The 21,517-nt window shown below is 57.5% G+C and overlaps 1 protein-coding gene across 4 annotated transcripts in view; it reads left to right on the top strand.

The window, feature by feature from the left end:
• The window catches only part of ALDH1L1 (aldehyde dehydrogenase 1 family member L1), an 80,628-nt gene that overhangs the window by 39,711 nt on the left and 19,400 nt on the right, over nt 1-21,517 (top strand). For 3 of the 4 annotated variants that reach the window (XM_079934825.1, XM_079934826.1, XM_079934828.1), the window contains exons 4-13: nt 389-554; nt 2,170-2,271; nt 3,017-3,106; nt 4,228-4,365; nt 6,297-6,422; nt 8,971-9,062; nt 14,811-14,958; nt 16,233-16,352; nt 17,389-17,516; nt 20,570-20,720. In XM_079934825.1, the coding sequence (XP_079790951.1) occupies nt 389-554; nt 2,170-2,271; nt 3,017-3,106; nt 4,228-4,365; nt 6,297-6,422; nt 8,971-9,062; nt 14,811-14,958; nt 16,233-16,352; nt 17,389-17,516; nt 20,570-20,720 (1,261 nt within the window). The remainder of the gene's footprint in view (nt 1-388; nt 555-2,169; nt 2,272-3,016; nt 3,107-4,227; nt 4,366-6,296; nt 6,423-8,970; nt 9,063-14,810; nt 14,959-16,232; nt 16,353-17,388; nt 17,517-20,569; nt 20,721-21,517) is intronic. The other variant, XM_079934827.1, reaches the window with a different exon arrangement.

Below are 21,517 nucleotides of genomic sequence, written 5' to 3'. Positions count from 1 at the left end.
GGGTGGAGCCGTTCAGAGGAGCAGTCAGGAAGGGGAGACATCCGAGCTGGAGAAGAGAGCGGGTTTGTAGTCAGACTGGTCTGATTAGGATTCAGGCTCCCTGACCTCCAGTCACGTCTCCTCACTTCTCTGGGCCTCAGTCTGCTTATCTGTGAAAGGGGCGCACGACGCTGTTACACCAGTGGGGAGGATGGAGCTACGCGAGGCGTTAAGGCTTGTAGCGCAACACCTGGCACGCAGTCGGCATCAGCAAACACCATCTTCCGTCTTCAGTCCTCCCCTGGGGAGATGGGGGTGTGCTGCAGGGCGGCGGCGGCCACAGGGGCAGCCCCCAGGGCCTCCTTCTCCTCCTTCCTTCGGACTCAGGTTCCACTCCTCTGCTCCCTAGGACCCTCATCCATGGAGACAAGAAGGGCGGCTTTACCATCTTTTGGGCAGACGATGGTCTGGACACCGGGGACCTTCTGCTCCAGAAAGAGTGTGAGATCCTCCCGGACGACACCGTGAGCACGCTGTACAGCCGCTTCCTCTTCCCCGAAGGCGTTAAAGGGATGGTAAGGCTGCCCCCAGGGCCTCCCCTGCTGGCACCCCCACCCCACCGCCACCCCACCCCGCCCAGCTCCAGCCTGCTGCCCTGAGCTGGCCAGGATTCTGGAGGGGGAGAACGCTCATTTCAGGGTTTCAGAGGCAGGATTAGGACATATAATGTTGTATAGGCGGGACTCTTGCTTACAACTGTCAGAACAACTCAACAAGCTTTAGCCAGAAAGGGACATTTTTGATAGAAGACTCCAGGCAGGATGCCGTCAAGCCTGGCTGAATCCAGAGGCTTAATCTGTCACGGGATTCTATCTTTCTATTTCTTCACCCTGATTCTGCTTTCCTCTGTTTGATTAGCTTCATCCTCAGGTTGCCCTTAAATGGGAGGAAAAGTCACCGGTGGCTCAAGTTTTACACCTCTTGATTCTAGGGGAAGAGAAACCCTCTTTCCCCTAGAATTTATGAATAAAAAATCAGAGGAGACTCTGATTGGCCAATTCAGGTCACGTGATGACCCCGAGCCAATCACTGGCCGGCATGGGGGAGCACTCTGATTGGCAGCCTCTGTCACATGTTCCGGTCTTGAGGGCTTCTGGCCAAGGCTGGCCCAGGTGTGGTCACTGCACTGAATTCGCGCAGGAGGAGGAGGGTCGACCCAAAGGCTGATGTCAGAGCTGGTTGTGCAGGCCCCGTAGAGGTGGTGTGTCCAGCAGGGGAGGCCGGCCAGGACAGGAGTCAGATGGGGACATCTCCATAGCACAGCAGTGGCTGTGCCCCCAGCCCTGGGCCCCATTATGCGGCCTTGGATCCACCTGTTCACAGGAGTGAGCAGGGAGACCTGCTGGAGGTTTGACGTGAGAGGCAGGAAGGGGTCATCTTGTTCATCCTACAGAAAACAACCAAGAGCATCCTTCAGGGCAGCGTCCAGGGGGCAGCCGCTAGTCACTGGTGGTTATTAAATTAATTTAAATGACTTGTAGTTAAAGATCAAGGTCATCAGCCTCACTGGCTACGTTTCAGGTCCCCAGAAACCACACGGGGCTGACGTGGAACACGTCCGTTACCAGGGAAGTTCCCCCTGGGCAGTCCTGCCTTAGACACTTCTGAGTTCTCCCGGCTTCTCAGCCTCGGGTCTCCGGGGGCTCCCACCACCACCTTCCCTCCCTCCGGGCCCAGCGCCTTGGCTCTCCTCCCCGACCTCCCTGACTTCTTCTCCACAACCTTCCTCTTTCCTGGAGCAGAGAAACTGGTTCCTGCTGAACTTATTAGGGACCTCCAAACCCATCACGCAGTCCAGGAGCCATTCTGCCTAAGAGACAGGGAAGGTTTTAGACAGAAACGTGGACGTTGGTGTGTGTTACACCGTAGAGGGCTTTAGCTTACGTGATCTTCTAGGGCCTTGTGTGGGAGAGAGGGCGGGGTCTTGCAGTCATTGATCAGACTGGAAGTAGATTGGAGCTAATTTTACCTGTCCCTACAGCACCCGTTCCGTGGGTGCCCGTCACGTGCCCACGTGGTGGCAGGTGGGTCTGTTCAGTGAGTGGCCTGGTCCAGACTCAGTGTGAACCCAGGGTCTGAGAGTTGGGGGGCCCTAATGTTGGGGACACCAACCAACCCTTGTCTCCCCAGGTTCAGGCCGTGAAGCTGATCGCTGAGGGCAGAGCCCCCAGGCTCCCTCAGCCTGAGGACGGCGCCACCTACGAGGGGATTCAGAAGAAGGAAACAGCCCAGGTGAGTGCCAGGGCCCTGCCCACCCAAAGCCTGCCTGTACCCGGGCCGGGGAAAATGGGCAGCCAGGACGTACCTGTTAAAGGCCAGAAGAAAGAGCAGCCCCAGTGCAGGAAGCACGCGCTAGGCTCGAGTGGCACCTGGACAGGCAGGGAACAGGGTCTGTTTGGGTGCTTCCTGGTTCCTCCTTAGGAAGAGGCAAGCGGGCCCTCAGGGAGAAGAGCTGGTGGGGGGGAGGATGTAAAAATCAGCCGAGCTGCTGGCTCCTCATATCTGAGATGAGACACCAGAGGGAATTCGTTCCTCGGGACTGTCGCAGGTCGGGAGCCCAGGTGGGCCCCTGGGCTGGAGCTGTGCTCAGGGCTCGCGGGGTGCTCTGTCGGGATCTGTGTGAGCCCTGTAAGTGAGGGGAGGCCGCCGGGGGGCAGGGATGGGATGGGACAGACCTGCACTTTGTGTAGGGCCTTGGCCATCTTGAGCACAGAACATTATCTCCCCCAGGCCATCCTGGAGTTCACATCCCGTGAAAGACTGAGGGTCCACGCGCACCCAGATCCGGGTTGCCAGGGGGAGGCCCAGCCCAGCTCTGGGCCTCCGACTGGAGTCGAGAGGAAGCCAGACTTCCCAGCCCGTGCCCAGGGCTCCACCCAGTGTCAGGGTCATCAGGGCAGGAGGGGAGTCCAGAGGTGTTGCCCAGATGGTCAGGGAGAGAGGAGAGACCGCTGAGCACACACGTCCTGCCCCGCAGATCAATTGGGATCAGCCAGCAGAGGCCATTCATAACTGGATCCGCGGGAACGACAAGGTGCCGGGCGCCTGGACGGAGGCCTGTGGGCAGGTGTGTCCCTGCGTGGCCGGGACGGGCTGTGCTCCGTGTGTGTCCCCTGACTGCACAGCTATCAGAATGTGGCTGAACTAAGCGGTACAAAGCCATTGCCCAGACCCCCAGCCCCAGCCAGGTGCCCCCGGCCCCCTCGGCCTCTCCCTCGGGACCCGCGGCTGAAGGAGAGGGGCTGGCGCAGAGCGAGGCCGCCAGGCGCAGCGGCCGCTCTGGGGTCGAGCTGTGCTGGTTGTTCGACTCTCAGCCCCGGGCTGTCAGAAGTCCCGAAATAGCAGAAGTAAAACCGATGAATCGGCGAAGTACTGCTAAGTAAGTTTATTGTGCACACACGGAAAAGACAGTTCCGGGACCGGGAGCCCTCAGACCACACGCGGTCTGTTGATGAGCCGTGAATTGAGGAGGCAGTGACTGGTTATAACAAGAATTTCCTCAAATGATAGGGATTTGGCTAACGGTTACTTCATATCCATTTTGAGGAACAGTGCAAATTTTGCTTACGATTTCCAGAGACACAAGCAAGACGTGACTGAGGTCAAGTTGGTCTTGACCGACTTGCAAAATAAGCTACATTAAGCTCTGCTCCTGTGACTGAAGTGGTTTTAATTGCTCAGGAACTCTTCAAGGCTGCATTTGTGTTTGATTTGAGCAGCTCTCAGAGACCCCGGGCCCAGCCCTGACTTGTCTTTGCCCCGGGGGTGGGGCCCTTTGGCCGAGCACCGTCGAGGGCAGCCCTGTCCTCCACGGAGCCCCCGGCTGTCCCAACCCCTGCTCGCAGGCTGGCTGCCAGACCGTCCGGGGTCTCTGCTGCCTGTGCCGCCGCCAGACCCTCTGCACGGTAGCCAGGGCTTGGTGGTGTCCCCAGGCAGCACCCTCACTTGGCGATGCTGCAGCAGACCTCCTGCCGGTGTCTGTCCCCCTGGGTCGGAGGTCACGGGCCAGTGTGCGGTGACGTAGTGCCCCTCCGAGGCCTCAGTGCCTTCTCCAGGTCTCGTCTGTGCCCCCATTTGTGCCCTGACCCTCACCCCCACCCCATGATTTCCCAGCCCCCCCAGCCCCTCCTGGCCCCCCACAGTGGGCCTCTTTCATCCAGCACCTTCTGCTTTTCCTGTCCTCAACAGAAGCTGACGTTTTTCAGCTCGACGCTGAGCACTGAAGGCCTGGTGCCCGAGGGAGAAACTTTGCCCATCCCAGGAGCCCATCGGCCAGGGGTGGTCACCGGAGCGGGACTCATCCTCTTCGGGAATGACGACCGAATGGTAACGTTGCTGCTGTGGGTCCCCTGTCCGTACTGTAGTCTGAAGGCCACACACGCCTGTCCAGGGGCTCGGGCCCCACAGGGAGGCTCCAGGCTTTTCTGGAGGAAACGGGAAAAGGAGACGATAGGCTCCAGGAGGGAAGACCCTCGACTGCTGGGTCGGCCTGCTTCTTCCCTGTCCCGGGAAGGCTGGCCCTGGGCTCTTCCTGCCCAGGTGCCCCCACCCAAGCTGGGTGCCCTGGGCGGGTGTCAGAGTTGGGGAGGCCCTCTCCGGGGAGCCCGGACCTGGAGTCCGGGTGCCCAGGGCACGGTCATTGGACCTCTGTGCCTCAGTTTCCTTCTCTTTGAACAAGGAAGCCACACCGGGCACATAACATGCTCTGACTCACCTTAGAGAAGTGCAGCTCAGAGTGACAGCTACGATTTATGCAACTAAATATTTATAGCATCCCTGCGTGCCAGGCACTGTTCAAAAACAGCTGGATGGTTTAATTTAGTTTTCCTGACAACCGTATGAGACATGTATCAGTACTATACCCATTTTACCGAGCAGAAAACTGAAGCAAAGAGGTTAAATCACCTGCCCATCTTCACCCAGGCTAGCCTGTGGCAGAGCTGGGAGTCCAGCCCTAGCTCTGGCTCTGAGGCCCACCGCTCAGCCGTGATACTCTGCGTTAGTGTTCACCCCACGCAGCGGTGGGCAGATCTGGGCCTTAAGGTACCAGGGGCAGAGAAGAAGCAGGACAGGCAGGGGTCTCTGAGCACTTTGGGGAATTTCAGCAAACACCGGGATGCTGAACGCTTGGTAGCGGTGGCACGCACAGGCCAGGCGGGTGTAGGGCAGCTTTCGTCGGCCTGGCGTGAGCTCACGCTGGGTGCCCACCCCCCTGGCCCGAGGCTGCCTGCAATCTGCAGTGACTGGGTGTTTGAGGTATTCGTGGTTGATGCCTTCAGACGCTACGTATCTGTCTCCGATCATGTTCCCAAAGCAGATCTGAAACGAGTTCTAGCGCTTGTGAGTTATCGAGGGAAGCGGCTAGGGCAGAGGAAAACACTCAGCAAAGATACAGGTTCTGGAGCCGTACAGCCTCCTTCTGCCCCCCGGGCAGGCTCTGCGCTGTGAATTGCTTCTGCCGACTACGCCCCCGCATCCTCACGGCGCTCAGTCCTGGGTTTCCACCCCCACTGGGGAAGGGTGAGGGGCAGCGAGGCGTAGCCCCTGGGCTTCTCTGCATGACCATGACCGTGCTTACCCACCAACAGCGGTCAGTGAGTGGTGCACGTGTAGACCGCTAGCGGCAGGCGGAGGAAGTAGGGGGTTGGGCTAAGTCCTCCGTGAATCGTGAGGCCGGCAAAGTAAAGGAGCAGCCTTCGCGGAGACCCTTGATTGAGCGTCTTTCAGGAACTTCCAGCTGGGGCCTGGCTAGGCTTTAGCTCCAGGAAGCTCCAGAGCATCTTGGGAAGACAGCAGGGGTGGGCAGTCAGCCGGGAGCCCGGCTGTGGTTCCGTCCGGTGTGCGCAGAAGGTGCCGTTTTCATAGACCACTGTTACCCGACAGACGCGGTCTCTGCCGTGAGCTCACCTGCTTCTCTGCCCCGAGGGGCACCTGCTGACCTGTGCCAGGTTTCTAGGGAGTTTCTGGAAGCTGGGCTCTTGGGTGGTTAGTTGTTTTCTCCATTGAGTTTCAAGGTAGTGCTTGAATTACTTTAGTCTAACGAGTAGGCATCAGTTTTACAGGGTAACCCAGCCATTACTGGTTTTTGAGCTTGAGAGCACGGTGGGGTGGACGGCAGGGAAGGAGCTCGAGCGGGTCCCTATGGCAGCAGCCTCCTCGCCGGATCTGGGCTCCCGGGCCTGCCTCCGGGGAGGATGGAGACGAGCGTGTGCCCACGGCTCGGGCAGCCTCGGGTCCCGACAGCCTTCCTTTGGCAGCTTCTGGTGAAGAGCATCCAGCTGGAGGACGGCAAGATGATCCCAGCCTCGCAGCTCTTCAGGGGGGCAGACAGCACTGGCCTCGAGCTGACGGAGGAGGACCTGGTCACCGCGGAGGCTGTGCGGGTAAGAGACGCCCGCGGGGCCACCGTCTGGTGGGGCAGGTCGTGCACAGCAGGTGCGTTTCGCAAATCACACCCCCTGGGGTTGGGCTGTGCGTACCCTCTAAGGACGTATGTCCTGGCCCCGGGCACAGTGTTGGTCCTGTCCTGTCACGGGGCTTCCTGATGCCCCCTGCCCCTCCTTCCTGTGCCACTGGGACCTAGGATTCGGCTGCTGGGTCCGACTCCTCTGGGGACACACTGTCAACAGTGGGCAAATAGAATAGCTGAAGGACCCAGTTGTCCTGCCGTAGGGCATGTGCGCCGGAACCTTCTGGAAAGGCCTCCCGAGAGGGAGACCCCCACGTGGTCACCAGCACAGGTGTCACAGTTGGCCGCCCTGGACTCCGGGCCACCCCTCCCGTGTGCCGCTGGACACCACTGCCCTCTCGGAGGCCCGGTGTCCCCCCCACCTGGAGTCCAGGCATCGGCCACTTCCCAGAACCGCCCTCCTGCTCTCTGCTCCACCCCCCTTTCCCTGGAAGGCGTGGTTTGGAGGGTGTTTAGCTGTGTTGCTCAGAGGGCGCTGGATGGATTTTCAGCTGTTCAGTCATTCGGTCGTGGGTTCGCTTATTTGAGATACGCGTCCAGACACTAGGGGTGTGATGGTCCGCAGTGTCTCTGCTGTCACGCGTGTCCCTTCTCACAGGAAAGAGAGCTGGCGAACGACCAGGCTAGGGATAAAATAATTTCCAACGGGAGATGTGCTCAGAGGGCAGTAACGGTGACGGGAACGAGGTGCCTGGAGGCCGGGGATCCTGCAGAAGGGAGTTCGGGGAAGGCCACCCTGGGTAGGGACGTGGTTTGCGCTGAGACCCAAGTGCAGAGGGACGGCAGGAACAGCAAATGCTGAGAGCCGGGGAGCCGCGGAGGGCCAGGCGGCGGCCGCGGGGCCACTGCGTGCTCGTGACCAGTGCAGACGCAGGACCCAGCAAGGGGGGACGGGGGAGCCTGCCGCTCCGGGGGGCACCGAGCACCTCCTCAGGTGGAGGCTGAACATTCTGAATGTCTATTAAAAAAAAAAGCCTGTTCATTCAAAAAGTATTCTTGGAGCAATTGCTCTGGCCCTGGGCCTGAGCCTGCCCTGGGGTTACGGGGCCAGCTGGACAGACTGCCTTTTGGAGCTGGTGGCCGAGTGGTACCGGGATGGCTGAGGCTGGTGGCAGAAGAGGTAACAGCTCAGTGGCACCTGTTAGGACCTCAGTACCGCTGGCCGTGAGCCCAACAGTCATGAGAAAAGCAGATGCTTCTAGAGTGTCCGGGTTACTCTAAACTGAGTTCCAGACGTGCAGCAGAGGCCTCACGGGCTCTGAGGCAGCATGGGCTCCTGCACCCCGAGCTCTGCCAGCCTCATTCCAGGGATGCTCCCAGGGCTGCCCCCAGCCCCTTGCCCAGATGAGGAGACCGAGGCAGGGGAGGCTGCCTGCATCTGACGGCTTGTCAGGCGCCGAGCTGGGGTCTGGACGAGGCCACGCGGCCGCTCGGGTTCCACACACCCCAGGAGGGCCGGCGTGCAGCGCCCACACAGCGACAGTGACTGCTGGCCCCGGGCTGAGCGAGCGTTGCAGTCAGTGAAGGTTTGGGGGAAGAGGTGATTTAGCAGTTGACCTTGAAAGATGCCCAGGATTGAGTGTGAGCTGGGGGTTCAAGGAAGCCTGTCACCAGAGGGTGAGAGCCTGGGTGGAGGCCCAGGGAGAAGGGATGGCTCAGGACGGCTTCTGATGGTCTCTAGGAGGATGGGGGGCGGGAGCAAATCCAGGGCAGCCTCCTGAGAGAGGCCAGGCAGGGTCAGCCTAGGGGTCACCGGGGGCTGGTCCTGGTTGGGCCACAGCCTGGAGCCCGGCCTGAGTATGGGCCTCCCAGCGCCTGCCCTGAAACGCCCAGCTGGGAGCTGCCCAGAGAGCAGTTGTCCCGTTGTGTCCCGTCGTGACCCACAGGATGGCCCTCCTGTGCTGCCCACTCGGCTCTCACTGCCCTGTCCACGCTCGTCCACGAGGCCCGGGGCAGGAACCACTGCCCTCCACAGGCCCGGGACAGAGCGGCACAGAGCCAGCTAGCCCCTCCGTGAGGACGAGACCCAGGGCTCCCGAGCCCCCTCGGTGGCCCCATTCACTCACAGAACCACCCCCCGCTTTGCTCTCCCTTCCACGTGGCAGCACCCCCACACAGTGTCAGGCGGGGACACCCACACTGGGCAACCCTCCCAGTGGGGCTGGCGGGGGGCAGGTCTCAGGAGGAGCTCCGGCACATCTGTCCTCCCGCCCCCCCGGACCAGTGTGGGGACCCCCGCGAAGCTGCGGTCCAGGTGAGGTGGGTGTGCGGACAGCAGCCTGGGCTCCTGCTTCCCCAGGGAGGCTATCACCCCAGTACCATGAGGCACCTGGCAGCATCAGAGAGTGGAGTGGACGGGCCAGCCTGGCGCCGGGCAGTGCGCACGCACCCGGGGCTGTTCTCACCCCCGCCGCTCGCGTCCGGGCCCTGGGAGCCACGTGCTCACCACTCCTGCTTTCCAGGGTGCCTGGAAACGGATTCTCCCCAACGTCGTGGAGGTGGAAGACTCCACTGACTTCTTCAAGTCGGGGGCCGCGTCGCTGGACGTCGTCAGGTAAGGCCTGGAGTGGGGATGGTGTCCCAGGTGTCTCTAGGTCAGGAGTCACCCTAAAACGGAGTGGCAGGAAACCATGCGGGTCAGGGATCCAGAAAGGACTCACGTGTGCAGGCCTCGGGCCCACCAGGAGTGGACCAGTGGGAGCTGGGACAGCTGGGCAGGCATGTCCTCCCCCAGGCTGTGTCGTGGCCCCAGAGCAGCCACTCTGGGACCTGGACGTCTAGCTGGCGGCTCCTGGCTCTGCAGACGCGAGGCCAGCAAGCAGACAGGTGCGGACCACTGCCCTGACTGGTCTCAGTGGCCACAAGCCCACCCAGATTCAAGGGCAGGGGCGGGACTGAGACTCACCCCTCATGGGAGGAAGATCAAACAATGTGCGGCTCTTTTATTTTTTTATTTATTTTATTTACTTTTTTAAAGTAAATTTATTTATTTATTTTTGGCCGTGTTGGGTCTTTGTTGCTGCACGCAGGCTTTCTCTAGTTGGGGCGAGTGGGGGCTGCTCTTCGTTGCGGTGCGCGGGCTTCTCATTGTCGTGGTTTCTCTTGTTGTGGAGCACGGGCTCTAGGCTTGCGGGCTTCAGTAGTTGTGGCTCACGGGCTCAGTAGTTGTGGCTCGCGAGCTCTAGAGTGCAGGCTCAGTATTTCTGGCTCACGGGCTTCGTTGCTCCGCGGCATGTGGGATCTTCCTGGACCAGGGCTCGAACCCATGTTGCCTGCATTGGCTGGCAGATTCTTAAGCAGCGCGCCACCAGGGAAGCCCTGCACGGCTCTTTTAAAACTGCCACAAGCCCAGCACCCCGGTGAAAGCCAGCATGTGTGGGGAGGGGCCAGGCAGGTAGGGCCTGGCACAGGTGGGCCCGCTGGGCTGGAGCGCGGGCAGTCAGGGAGTCATGATTGCGACTCTATTTCATTTTATTTTTTGAAACGGTTAGTTGTTTACTTATTTTTTTTTTAAGTCTTTATTGAATTTGTTACAATATCGCTTGTGTTTTACATTTTGATTTTCTGGCCGCGAGGCATGTGGGATCTTAGCTCCCCAACCAGGGATCCAACCCACACTCCCTACATTTTAAGGCCAAGTCTTAACCACTGGACCGGCAGGGGAGTCCCGCAAGTCTTTTTAAATTTTAGGAATGACTTTACGTGCAGTGAGGTGCACGGATCTTGAGAGGACAGTGTGGTAGCTTTGACTTAACGTGTGTAACGCACACGTTATAGCACATGTATAATATGTATATTATGTGATGTATATCGTATTTCACAAGCTACACGTTGATGAAGACATGGGCCCCAGCCTCACTCCAGGGGATCCCTCCTGCCCCTCCCCAGTCGGCGGCCCCCAGGGATGATCCGTCACCACAGATCAGATCACCCAGTCTTCAACTTCATGTGAACTGTCTCTCTTGCCCTTTCACAGTGGTAATAAGTTCTAATTTGTATAAAGAGAAGGATAATTTTGCATCTGCATTCATCAGGGATATTAGCTTGTAGCTTTGTTTCTTCTGCTGTCACTACCTGGCTCAGGTATCAGGGCAACGCTGACCTCGTAGAGTGAGTTTGGGCGTGTTTCCTCCTCTTCCGTTTTTTTGGAAGAGTTTGAGAAGGATTGGTATTAATTCTTTTTAAATGTTGGGTGGGATTCACCAGGTTTTCCCTGGCGAGCCCCACCCAAAGTCCTGGGCTTTTCTTTGTTGGGAGGTTTTCGATCACCAGTTCAGTCTCCTTAGTTGTTACTGGTCTGTTCAGATTATCTGTTTCTTTATGATTCAGTGTTGTGTTGTGTGTTTCGGGGAATGTATCCATTTCTTCTGGGTCATGCAATGTGTTGATGTGTAATTGTTCACAGGAGTCTCTTATGATGCTTTTTATCCGTGTGGTATCCGTTGTATTGTCTCTTATATCTAATTTTTTTGTTTTAGTCTTCTCTTTTTCCTTAGTCTACCTAAAGATTTGTCTCCTTTTTTTATCTTTTCAAAAAGCTGACTCTTAGTTTTGTTGATCTTTTCTATTGTTTTTTTCCCCCCCCTGGTTTCTATTTTATTTATTTCCACTGTGATCTTTGCCATTTCCTTTCTTCTGTTACCTTTTGACTTAGTTTGTTCTTCTTGTTCTGATTTCTTGAGGTGTAAAATTAGGTTGTTTATATGAGACTTTTTTTCTTAATACGGACATCGATCACCATACACTTCCCTTTAAGAACTCTTTCTCTGTGTCCCATAAGTTTTGGTATGTTGTGTTTCCTCGTTCATTTGTCTCAAGGTAGTTTTTGGTTTCCCATTTGATTTCTTTGGCCCACTGGTTGTTCAGGCGTGTGTTGTTTAGTAGCCGCATTTTTTTGAATTTAGTTTTCCTCCAGTTTTTGATGTCTCGTTTCCACCATCGTGGATAGAAAAGATGCTTGGTATGATTTCAGTCTTCTTACATTTGTTAAGACTTGTTTCGTGACCTCACCTGTGACCTGTCCTTGAGAGGAATTGGTGCCGTGCTGCTGGGTGGAGTATCCTGTGTGTGTGTGAGGTCCGTCTCACCCCCAGAGTTCAGTCCCCGTCTGCCTCTTGGTCTTCTGCTTGGATATTCTGTGCGCTATTGAAAGTGAGGTGTTGAACTCTCATGGATCTTTGCGATGCTACTTATCCCTTCAGTTATCTTAATATTTGTTTCGTACATTTAGGTGGCCCGATGTCGGGTGCGCATATGCTTATAATTGTTATATCTTCCTGGTCAATTGACCCTTTAACCATTGTACAATGTCCTTTGTTTCTTGACAGTTTTTGATTTAAAATCTATCTTGTCTAATAAGAGTATGGCTACCCCAGCTCTCTTTTGATTATTATTTGCATGGAATACCGTTACTACCCTTTTACTTTCAGCCTTTTTGCATATTTGCATCTAAGTGAATCTCTGGTGGTGTATGGGTGGATGCTGTTTCTATCCAGTCTCATAATCTATGTTTTTAAGAGGAGAGTTCAGTCCATTTCCATTTAACCAGATTACTGATCAAGGGTTTACTTCTGCTGGCTGGCTGTTTTCTGTCTGTCTTTTATGCTTGTTGTTCCTCAGTGTCTCTATCACTGCCTTTTTCTGGTACTATACCACTTGGATTCCCTTTTTTTTTTTTTTTTTTTTTTGCTATTTCTTAATTACCTTGGCGATTACAGTTCACGTCTTTAACTTACAACAATGTAGTTTGAATAATACCAACTTAATTTCAATAAAATGTAGACACTCGTATCCTATATATAGGCACCCCACCCCTTTATACTGTTATTATCCTTTATACATTGTTATTGTTAATTATCCTTTATACATCTTTATACATTGAATACCCATTAATGTAGGCGTTAAATGTTTATGTATTTGCCTATTACGTAATGTAGTAAAAGGGGAGAAGCTGCGAACCATACCAAAAGTACAGCAATACTGGCATTCCTATTTACCTACCCTTTGCTAGTGCTCTTTACTTGTCCTTATAGCTTTGAGTTACTGTTTAATGTCCTTTCACTTCAGCCTGAAAGACTCCCTTTAGGGCACGTTTACTAGCAATGAACTCCCTCAGCTTCTGTTTATCTGGAAATGTCTTAATTTCTCCTTCATTCTTGAAAGATAGTTTTGATGCATATGGAACTCTTGGTTGACACTTTTTTCCTTTCAGGACTTTAAATATGCCATCCCACTGCCTTCTGGCTTTCATGGGTTTTGGGGGGGGGATCAGGTTTTAATTTTATTGAGGATCCTTTGTGTGTGATTAGCTTCTCTCTTGCTTTCCAGATTCCATCCTTGTCTTTGGATCTCAGTGGGTTAACTGTCACGTGTCTTGGTGTGATTCTCTTTGAGTTTAGGTGTGATTCTCTTTGAGTCTATCCCGCTTGGAGTTCATTGAGCTTCTCGAACGTGTATATTCATGTGTTTCCTCAGATTTGGGAACTTCGGGGGCATTATTTCTTCAAATATTTTTTCTGTCCTGTTCTATCTCTTCTCTGGACCTGGTATGATGAGTGTGATCTGATGATGTTCCACTGGTCCCTGAGGCTCATTTTCATTTTCATTCGTATTCTTTTTTCTTTCTACTCCTCATACTGGATAATTTCAGGTTCACGACCTTTTCTTCTGCTTGTTCGGATGCGCTCTTGAAGCCTCTAGTGAGTGTTTCATTTCAGTTATTGTATCTGTCAGCTTGAGAATTTGTTTGGCTTATTATTATAATTTCTGTCTCTTTCTTGATATTCTCATTTTTTTCATAATCATTTTCCTAGTTTCCTTTAAGTCATTGAACACATTTAAGATGGTTGATTTAATGTCTTTGATAATAATCCCTAGGGGTGGTTTCTTCCAAATTCTTTTTTCCTGTAAATGGGCCTGTTTCCTTGTATGTTTTGCGATGTTTTGCTCCAACTGGACATTTTGCGTGTAGTGCTGTGTCGGTTCTGAGAATCTGATTCTCTCACTCCGGGAAGGTTGTTAAATCTTGCTTGTGGAGGGTTGGAGCCGTCCATTTGTGACTTTTCCAAACTTTTCTTTGCATGGTGTGTGTACCTTGTTGTGTGTAATCATTGAAGTTTCTCCTGTTATCCCTGGGGTCGTACGCACTATGCAAAGCGTGTATGGGATTGGCCATCCTTTGGGCCAGCCCCTCAGCACTTGGAACCCACGACGCAGATGTGTGGAGGACGAGGTCCTCATTGCCCCCCAACCCCCGCCTCCAGGAGGCCACGGCAGGAGTGACCTGCTGCCACTGCTGCCTCCTGCCCTGGGGGTGGAAAGTCTGGAAGTTCCTGCCACACCCCAGCTCTTCACCACGTTCTCCCCTGGAAGCTGCAGGTGTCGCCGAGACTCGAGAATTCCGAAGCGTTTGGTTCAGACAATTCCTGCCTGTCCAATAGTTGTTGAGGTGGAGGGACGGATTTTTGGAGCTTCTTGCTCTGTCGTTTTGTGTCTAGAAAGGGGCTTTTATTCCTCTTCGGTAAATACCTAGAAGCGTTGGGAAGTATATGTTTAATTTTTAGGGAACTGCCAAAGCGCTTGCAACGTGGCTTCCAAAGTACCATTTTCCAATCCCGCCAGCAGGGGGCGGGGTTCAGGTGCTCTGCAGCCTCACCACTGGTTGGTCTGAACCAGTGGTTTTAAGTTCAGATATGCTGGTAAGTACGGAGCCGAATCTCGTGTGGTTGGTTCGCATTTCCTATCGACGAGTGATGTGGAGCACCTTTTCATATGCTTATTTGCCATCCATATTTCTGCCTTGGTAAAGCATCTGGTCAATCTTTTGCCTATTTTCACTTGGATTTTTTTCTTAGAATTGATTTTAAGAATTATTTACGTATTCTGAAGCCGAGTCTTTGATCAGGTATGTGATTTGGAAATATTTTCTCCCAATCTGTGGCTTGTGTTTTCATTCTTTTCACACTGTCTTTCAGTGATTATTATTAATCTTCTATTAATTATTACCACGTGGATTGTCTCATTTACTCATCAGGAAATAGTAGAGGAGCCATGACTGGTCCAATTTTACAGGCAAAGGAACTAGGCTCAGAGCAATTGGTCACTTGCCCAAGGTCACAAATTCATAAGTGCTGGAGCCAGAACTTGAAACCAGAGCCTCTGAATCCACAGACTGGGCTTTTAACCCTAACTGTAGACTGACACCCACACCTCGGGAGCTGAGATGAGCCACCACCTCTGCCACTAGAACCGGGCAGGTCTGCCAGGCCTCCTCCAGGCCCTCGCTTTTCCATCTTCCCTCCAGACTGGTTGAGGAAGTGAAGGAGCTGTGTGACGGCCTGGAGTTAGAAAATGAAGACATCTACATGGCAACCACCTTCGGGGACTTCATACAGCTGTTAGTGAGAAAGATGCGAGGGGACAACAAGGAGAGCAAGTGCGTCATCGACCACGTGAGTCCTGGGCCCCCCATGCGGGCCCGGCCTGGGTGTCATCGACCACGTGAGTCCTGGGCCCACCACATGGGCCCGGCCTGCACACCCCTCAGGCACCCATACCTGTGGATCCACAGTGACACTTGGGGGAAGCCTGGATGTCCAGAAGCTTTAGTGACCCAAGCTTCCCTTGGTAATTCCAAATAGCCTAAAGATGCCAGGCGGTAGGACAAACTCAACAGAGGAAATTGTTGTCCAAGACTCAGTATAGGGGACAGGTTTGGTCCCAAGACAGGAGACAGGGTATTAAGGAGAGACTCTTACAGTGTTCTTCTCTCTCCACCCCCTTTCTCCTTTGGTGGGTTTCCTGGCGTGGCTTCCAGCCCTGCCAGCTCACCCTGGACCCCGGGTGCCTCTCACCCCTAGTCCTGGCTCCACCACCTCCCAGCAAGGGCAGCGGCTTCCTGCTGGTGTCAGCCTCTGGCTTGACTCATGGCTTCTCAGCCCTTCCATCACCTGTGCAACCAGTCAGCTGTGTGAAATTCCGTTGGTTGAAACAAAAGAGAGAGAGAGAGAGAGAGAGAGAAAGGGATTGGGAATGTTCTCCCAATAAGGAAAACAAATGATCCTCTACAGTCAACTTGTATATATGAAGTATGAGGAAGTAACTAACTGCAAATGTAATTTTTAAAGAAACTGTGGAAAAACCATCCCTGGGGTATCTCGGTAGACTACCAACTCCTATGGGAATTAGCTTTGTGATAGTTTGTCTGGCTGGTGCTTTGGAACAAGGGCTGATGAAGAAAGTATGGGTGACCAGGGTGGACACCAGGCTGGCCTTAGGGCTGTGGACAAATGACCGCGGAAGGAGGGGCGGCATCCCAGAGGCTCCGCGTTCATCGTGGGATTGCAGGCCCGAGGGGCAGTGAGCGGGGGCCGCATCATGTCTGGGGGCCGCAAGTGCTGTCTGCCCACTGGCGCTTCCTGTGTGCGGAGGCCACGCAACCAGCCCAAGGTCAGTGGCAGAGCCGGGGCTCCAGCCAGGCAGTCCAGCTGCGGAGTCTGGCCCTCCATCTCTGCTTATCACTCAGCTGCCCACACGACCGCTCCCTGGGCAGCAGGGCTGGATCTGATAAGGAGACCGAGTAGCCCGGGCCCTTGCTTGTGTATTGGTGGGGGGGGGGGGGGCAAGGTGAGTGGTCCCTGTGTCTCTGGTGGGGTCGTGCCCATCAAGGATGCCCCTTCGCGAAGAATCCACACTGCAGCTCCGGCCTGTGGCCCTTCGTCCCCAGGTGGAAAAGACTGTGAACAAGCTGACCCTCCGAATGCCCCACCAGCTCTTCATCGGAGGCGCGTTTGTGGACGCCGAGGGCGCCAAGACCTATGAGACCATCAACCCGACAGACGGAAGTGTGAGTGCAGGCCCCGCACAGGCCCCCGATGCCCCCTCTCCCATCTACTCCCCCTCCCCAGTCTGGGGGCCTCTGGGTCCCGGCTGGGGGCCTCTGCTGGGGCGAGAAAACACTGCAGTCAGCCTCCAGCCCTTCCTATAGGAATGGCGTAGAGGGAGATGCGGTGGGGAGGGTGATGGGGACGCGGGAGGACTCTGGAGGGGCTGCAGCAGAGTTAAGCCCTCCCAAGGAGGAAACGGAGGCCATTCCCTCCCCTCCACACCTCAAGAACGACCCCAGCGTCGGGAGGCCCGCCTCGCATCCCGGGTTTGTCAAGATGCCCTGGCTGTAGCTGTCCTGCTCAGTGCACACGTGTGGCGCTGTCACTTTCGTGCACGCTCACACACACCTTCCTACAGACACGCACCGCAGAGGACAGGGCCTCAGAATGGTCCTCTGAGGGGAGTTTAAGAAAGTGATGGGCAGGTTGTGTGGACCCAGACAGGTGCCCTCAGGCAGGAAAGTCAGGTGCTGCCACCACAGCCTCGGGGCCAGTTTTGGGAAGGCCGGGCAGGAGGCTGTGTGGATGCCTGGCGCCGGGGCCGTGGGCAGGGAGGGCACAGCCTACCTGTGGTGACCAGCAAGGAGGCGCTGGCCTCCGCCCTCCCACCCCATCCACATGGCGGGAGGTATGGGGGCCTGTGCTGTCGGGAGGTGGGCGGCCTCGGGACATGGAATGCAGGGGCGTTGGGCCGGCTTATGTCCCTTCAGGAGTAAACCTCCCGCCTGCACCTCACTAAATCTATGGGTCTCTGCTCTCGGTTTGCAAACGCTGAGCTGACCCTCGGCCTTCTGGCTGCAGCCTGAGTCTGTCACCCTGTTTCGGATCAGTGGGAGAGTAGAGGGAAGGCCCTCGGGACGTAGGAACACGGCCCTTTCTGCAGGCCCCATCTCCCCTCGTCGTGCAGACCCTGCCCATGCCCTCCTGTCCGCCGACCTCCGCCTCCGCGGCCGCCCAGGTGGCCAGGCAGGGCTTCAGGGCTCCACTCCACCGCAGGTCATCTGCCAGGTGTCCCTGGCCCAGGTCAGCGACGTGGACAAGGCCGTGGCTGCTGCGAAGGACGCCTTTGAGCACGGGCTGTGGGGGAAGATCAGCGCGCGGGACCGGGGCCGCCTCCTGTACAGGTGGGACCTCGCCCGCACCCACCTTCCTGTCCCGGGCCTTCCTCTGAGGCGGCGGCTGGCGCTCGCGTCCTCCCGTGAGGACGCGGTCCCGGAAGGGCAGTGTGACCACGGCCTGAGGCCCAGGGGAGGCTTCTCAGAGGAAGTAGCTTAAGAGGCAGGAGGGACTGTCCCAGGCGGGGGCCTGGGGGAGGTGCCCGGGTGGAGGGAACAGTGTGGGCGGAGACGAGGCACCGCCACCGCCACCGCCACCGCAGGCTAATAGCTGCTCTTGGGCCGGCCCAGAGGGCACTGCTTGCTTGACGGGCGGGGCTCCCAGGAGCCAAGGGGGGGGCGCGGGGGAGCCGGGGGGGAGCCGGGGGGGCGGGGCTCCCAGGAGCCGGGGCGGGGGAGGGGCGGGGCTCAAGGAGCTGGGGGGCGGGGCGGGGCGGGGCGGGGCGGGGCGGCGCGGGCCGTCCTGGCCCTGCCTGGCTCCCGCTGCCAGAATCTCCTCTCTCGCGTTCCCCTTCTGCTAAACCCTCGGCCCAGTCGGAAGTCCAGGGAAGGGTTGGGACGCTCCGGCTCATGACCCTGGTGGGGTGAGGCGCGGAGGAGAGCTGCTGCCCGCCCTCCTCGAGCCAGGCGGTCCCACTGGGGAGGATCAGGTGCCCCAGGAGGCGGGGTGGTGTTTCCAGAAGGGGGCTGCTGGCGGGTGAACCGAGCCGTGTCGGGGAGCCTGCTGAGCCGGCCTCAGGAACCCATTTTTCTCTCTGGGTCCTGCGGAGCCGGGCTGGGGCCAGGTCGCGCTGCGGTCCCCAGCTTGTCGCCGGGCGGGAGGGCCCCCGCCGTGGCCTTGCTGTCCGAAGGCCTTTTGTTTCTACTCCGGAGGCCAGAAATGCCGGGGCAGCCGCCACACAGGCAGCCAGAGTGGTTTGCAAAACAGAATGGAGATGGTGGCTTTGGGGCGGGCAAGGGCGTGCCCAGCCTGCCGTATCTCAGGAGCCATCAGTTGTAGGAAGGCATTGGCTGGGGATCTGAGGCCCCAGAGATCTGGCAGAGCAGGGACCCTGGTGGACTGCCCTGAGCCAGACCGCCTCCCTCCCCCGAGACCCTCTGCTGCCCTGTGGTGGCACGTGTTGCAATAGCCCACTGGCCACAAGGACCTTGGGGGAGGTGCCCCGAGCAGCTGCGTAGACAGACCCCTCAGGGCTCTACAGCTCCTGGTGACCCAGTCTCCTCCCAGTCCCCGCAGAGGGGCGAGACAGGATTTCCCTGGTCCATGGAGGGAAGTGGGACCCCCGTGGATGCATTACAGGAGCAAGACACCACGCAGTTACGGGAGAAGCTGGGCAGAAAGGTCCAGGGGGGAGTCAGAGAAAGTCACCAGACACCCCCAGGAGCCAGGGAGCCGCGTACCCAGCTGCCGGAATGCACCCTGCAGAGTGGGTGGGCATCCGTGGAAAGCTGCTGCCCTGTGCTCGCACACTTCCTTGGGTCCATGGCCCAGAGTCTGGTGGTGGCCCGGGCTGCCGTGGTCAGGGGCCGGGGAAGGGGGTCTGAGCCGCCTGGCACCTCAGCGTCTGCCCCTCCTGGTGCCCACCCCGCAGACCTTCAGGAGGCCAGCGTTGCCTGCCCGTTCTTCCCTGACCTGGTGCTGTGCGGGGACCAGGCTCTGGCAGGCAGAAGGCACCCTCACCCAAGCTGCCCCCCAGCCTCCCAAGCAGCTCAGGTGACAATTACTTAGGGACTCGTGACACAGTCACATCACACGCACATGGCATTTTGCACAGGTGTGGCGGATGGAGGGATTGGGGGTTGACCAAGGAAGAAGACGTGGCCACGAGAGCCAGCAACACACTGCAGGCTTCATCGGGCACCGCCCCACAGCGGGAGGTCCCCCGAGGCTGTAGTGGCGGAACAGGGGCGCTCCCGGGGGAGAGGGACCTGAGAGGGGCTCCCGTGTCTGGGTAAAGTTGCCCAGCAGCACGCACGCCAGGGTCTCTGCACCAGAGGACTGGGAAGGCCCGTGGCTGGAACCGCACAGCCTGTCTCACCAGTGGTGACAGCTGTCGGGTGAGGTTCCTGGGGGACGCATCCACTTGTCAATGGCTAAAAATGTGCACATTTGGGCTATTTTAAAATAGCTGGCTGTGTAAAAGTTGGCGCTGGCGGACTTTTGAGCTAAGGTGTCTCAGGCTGCAAGCACCTTAAAAGACAGGAGACGTGACAACCTAGGGGCCGACACACACAGGCCACCTCATGCTGACTTTAATGTGGATTTATGTCTTTGGCCTTCTGTCCTCGTAGCTGATGGAACCCTTGTCCTTGTAACGCCAACAACACGGTATCTCCACTGTTTGGTCTATAATTTTTCTCAAAATGTGACTTACCTTTGCTCTCGTACCCGGAGAGTGACCTGGTGCTTCCTGTTTGTGCGGTGACGATGGGCCCTTCTGCTCAGTCCCCAGTCCCACTCGCCAGCCCCACGCTGTGTGCGGGCCGTGCACCCAGCAGGAGCGGGAGGTCAGGGAGGCCAGCTGTCTCTGCTCGCGGGAGAGGCAGGCAGTCTGGAACGCCTGTCCCGGCACATGTCTGTGCCGGCCGGAGAGTTTGAAGGGCGGCGGGAGCGGGAGGGTGCTGGCAGGACGCTGTGGGGTGTGATGGCGGGGGCACAGGGACCACTGAGGGCGGCTGGACGTGGGCTCAGCCTGGAGGAGGCTGTGCAGATGCTCCGTCCCTCATCCCCGGTACAGCCGCGTGGAGTGGTTGCTGCTCGACACCAGCATGCTGTCCCCGGACAAGGCGTCTTCTTGCAGAGGCAGGAGGTGTAATTAGGAAGCAGTGGATCCATTGATATCCCAGGAAGGAAGAGAGAGAGGAGAGGAGGGGGACGGGGCACCATGCTCACGCCCCTGCAGCCAAGGACACGCCGCCGTCCCATGTCACAGATGAGGATGCTGAGGCCGGCCCCTGAGTGAGGTGGTGCTGGCAGGGCGCCCGGCTCCTGAGGAGGGGCCCCGAAAGGGCAGGCGAGGCCGTGCCAGGCCTGAGCCCCGCGCCCTGCCCGCCCCGCTCAGGCTGGCCGACCTCCTGGAGCAGCAGCAGGAGGAGCTGGCCACCATCGAGGCCCTGGACGCGGGGGCCGTCTACACGCTGGCGCTGAAGACCCATGTGGGCATGTCCATCCAGACCTTCCGCTACTTCGCTGGCTGGTGCGACAAGATCCAGGTGGGGCTCCCACGGGCGTCCGGGCCGGCAGGGCCCCCGAGGGCGGCACAGCACTCTGAAGGCCGCGCCACAACCTGCCACAGCTTTGTGGCCTTAAGAAAACGCCAGTTATCCGCTCCCGGTTCTGCAGGTGGGAAACGGGTCGGGCGGGGCTGGGTTCTGTGCCAGGGTCTCAAGGGTCGCTGTCGGGGTGTCACTGGGCTGGGCCTTGCTGGCGCTTCCGGGGAGGACCGGGTGTCGGCGGCGCCCAGGGGGCAGGGCTGCGGCCGGGGCTCCTGCAGTCGTCTCTCTGGTCCTTGCCCAGCCCTCCGCACCCCGCCCCTCTGACTCTCTGCTGCCACTAACCAGAGGCCTAGAGGAGAGCCACCTGCTCTCCCCGAGGTTCCTGTGCTTATGCTTGGTCCACCTGCACCATCTCCCCACCCTAAGGCCAACTCTGTCATACTGTGTCATCGTACGGGCAGCTCACCAGGTCCCAGGGCTCAGGGCCTCACTTGGGGGCCATTATTGGAGGTTTCCCTGCCGCAGGCAGTGGTGGCTGAGCCCTTCCAGGGAGACCCACGGCCGCGGGGTTCTCGGTGTCTCTGCTGGGTCTGGGCGCTCGCCCCGTCCGAGTGCAGGTGTGAGCTCAAGGGAAGGGGTCTGCCCGGTGCCTGCTCCCCGGTAGCCCCTGCATCACAGGCCCCCAGAGGCAACGGGCCCCCACCCTGGCCCTTCCAGGCCCTTCCCTGCCCCGGAGGCCGTCCCCGTGCAGGACCTGCTTCCTGTCTGAGGACTCGGCCAGGCTCAGCACCTCA

Source organism: Stenella coeruleoalba (assembly GCF_951394435.1).
Source record: "Stenella coeruleoalba genome assembly, chromosome: 10".
Lineage (NCBI taxonomy): Eukaryota > Metazoa > Chordata > Mammalia > Artiodactyla > Delphinidae > Stenella > Stenella coeruleoalba.
Note: the sequence above shows the minus strand (reverse complement) of the source record. Positions and strands in the feature narration are given on the sequence as shown.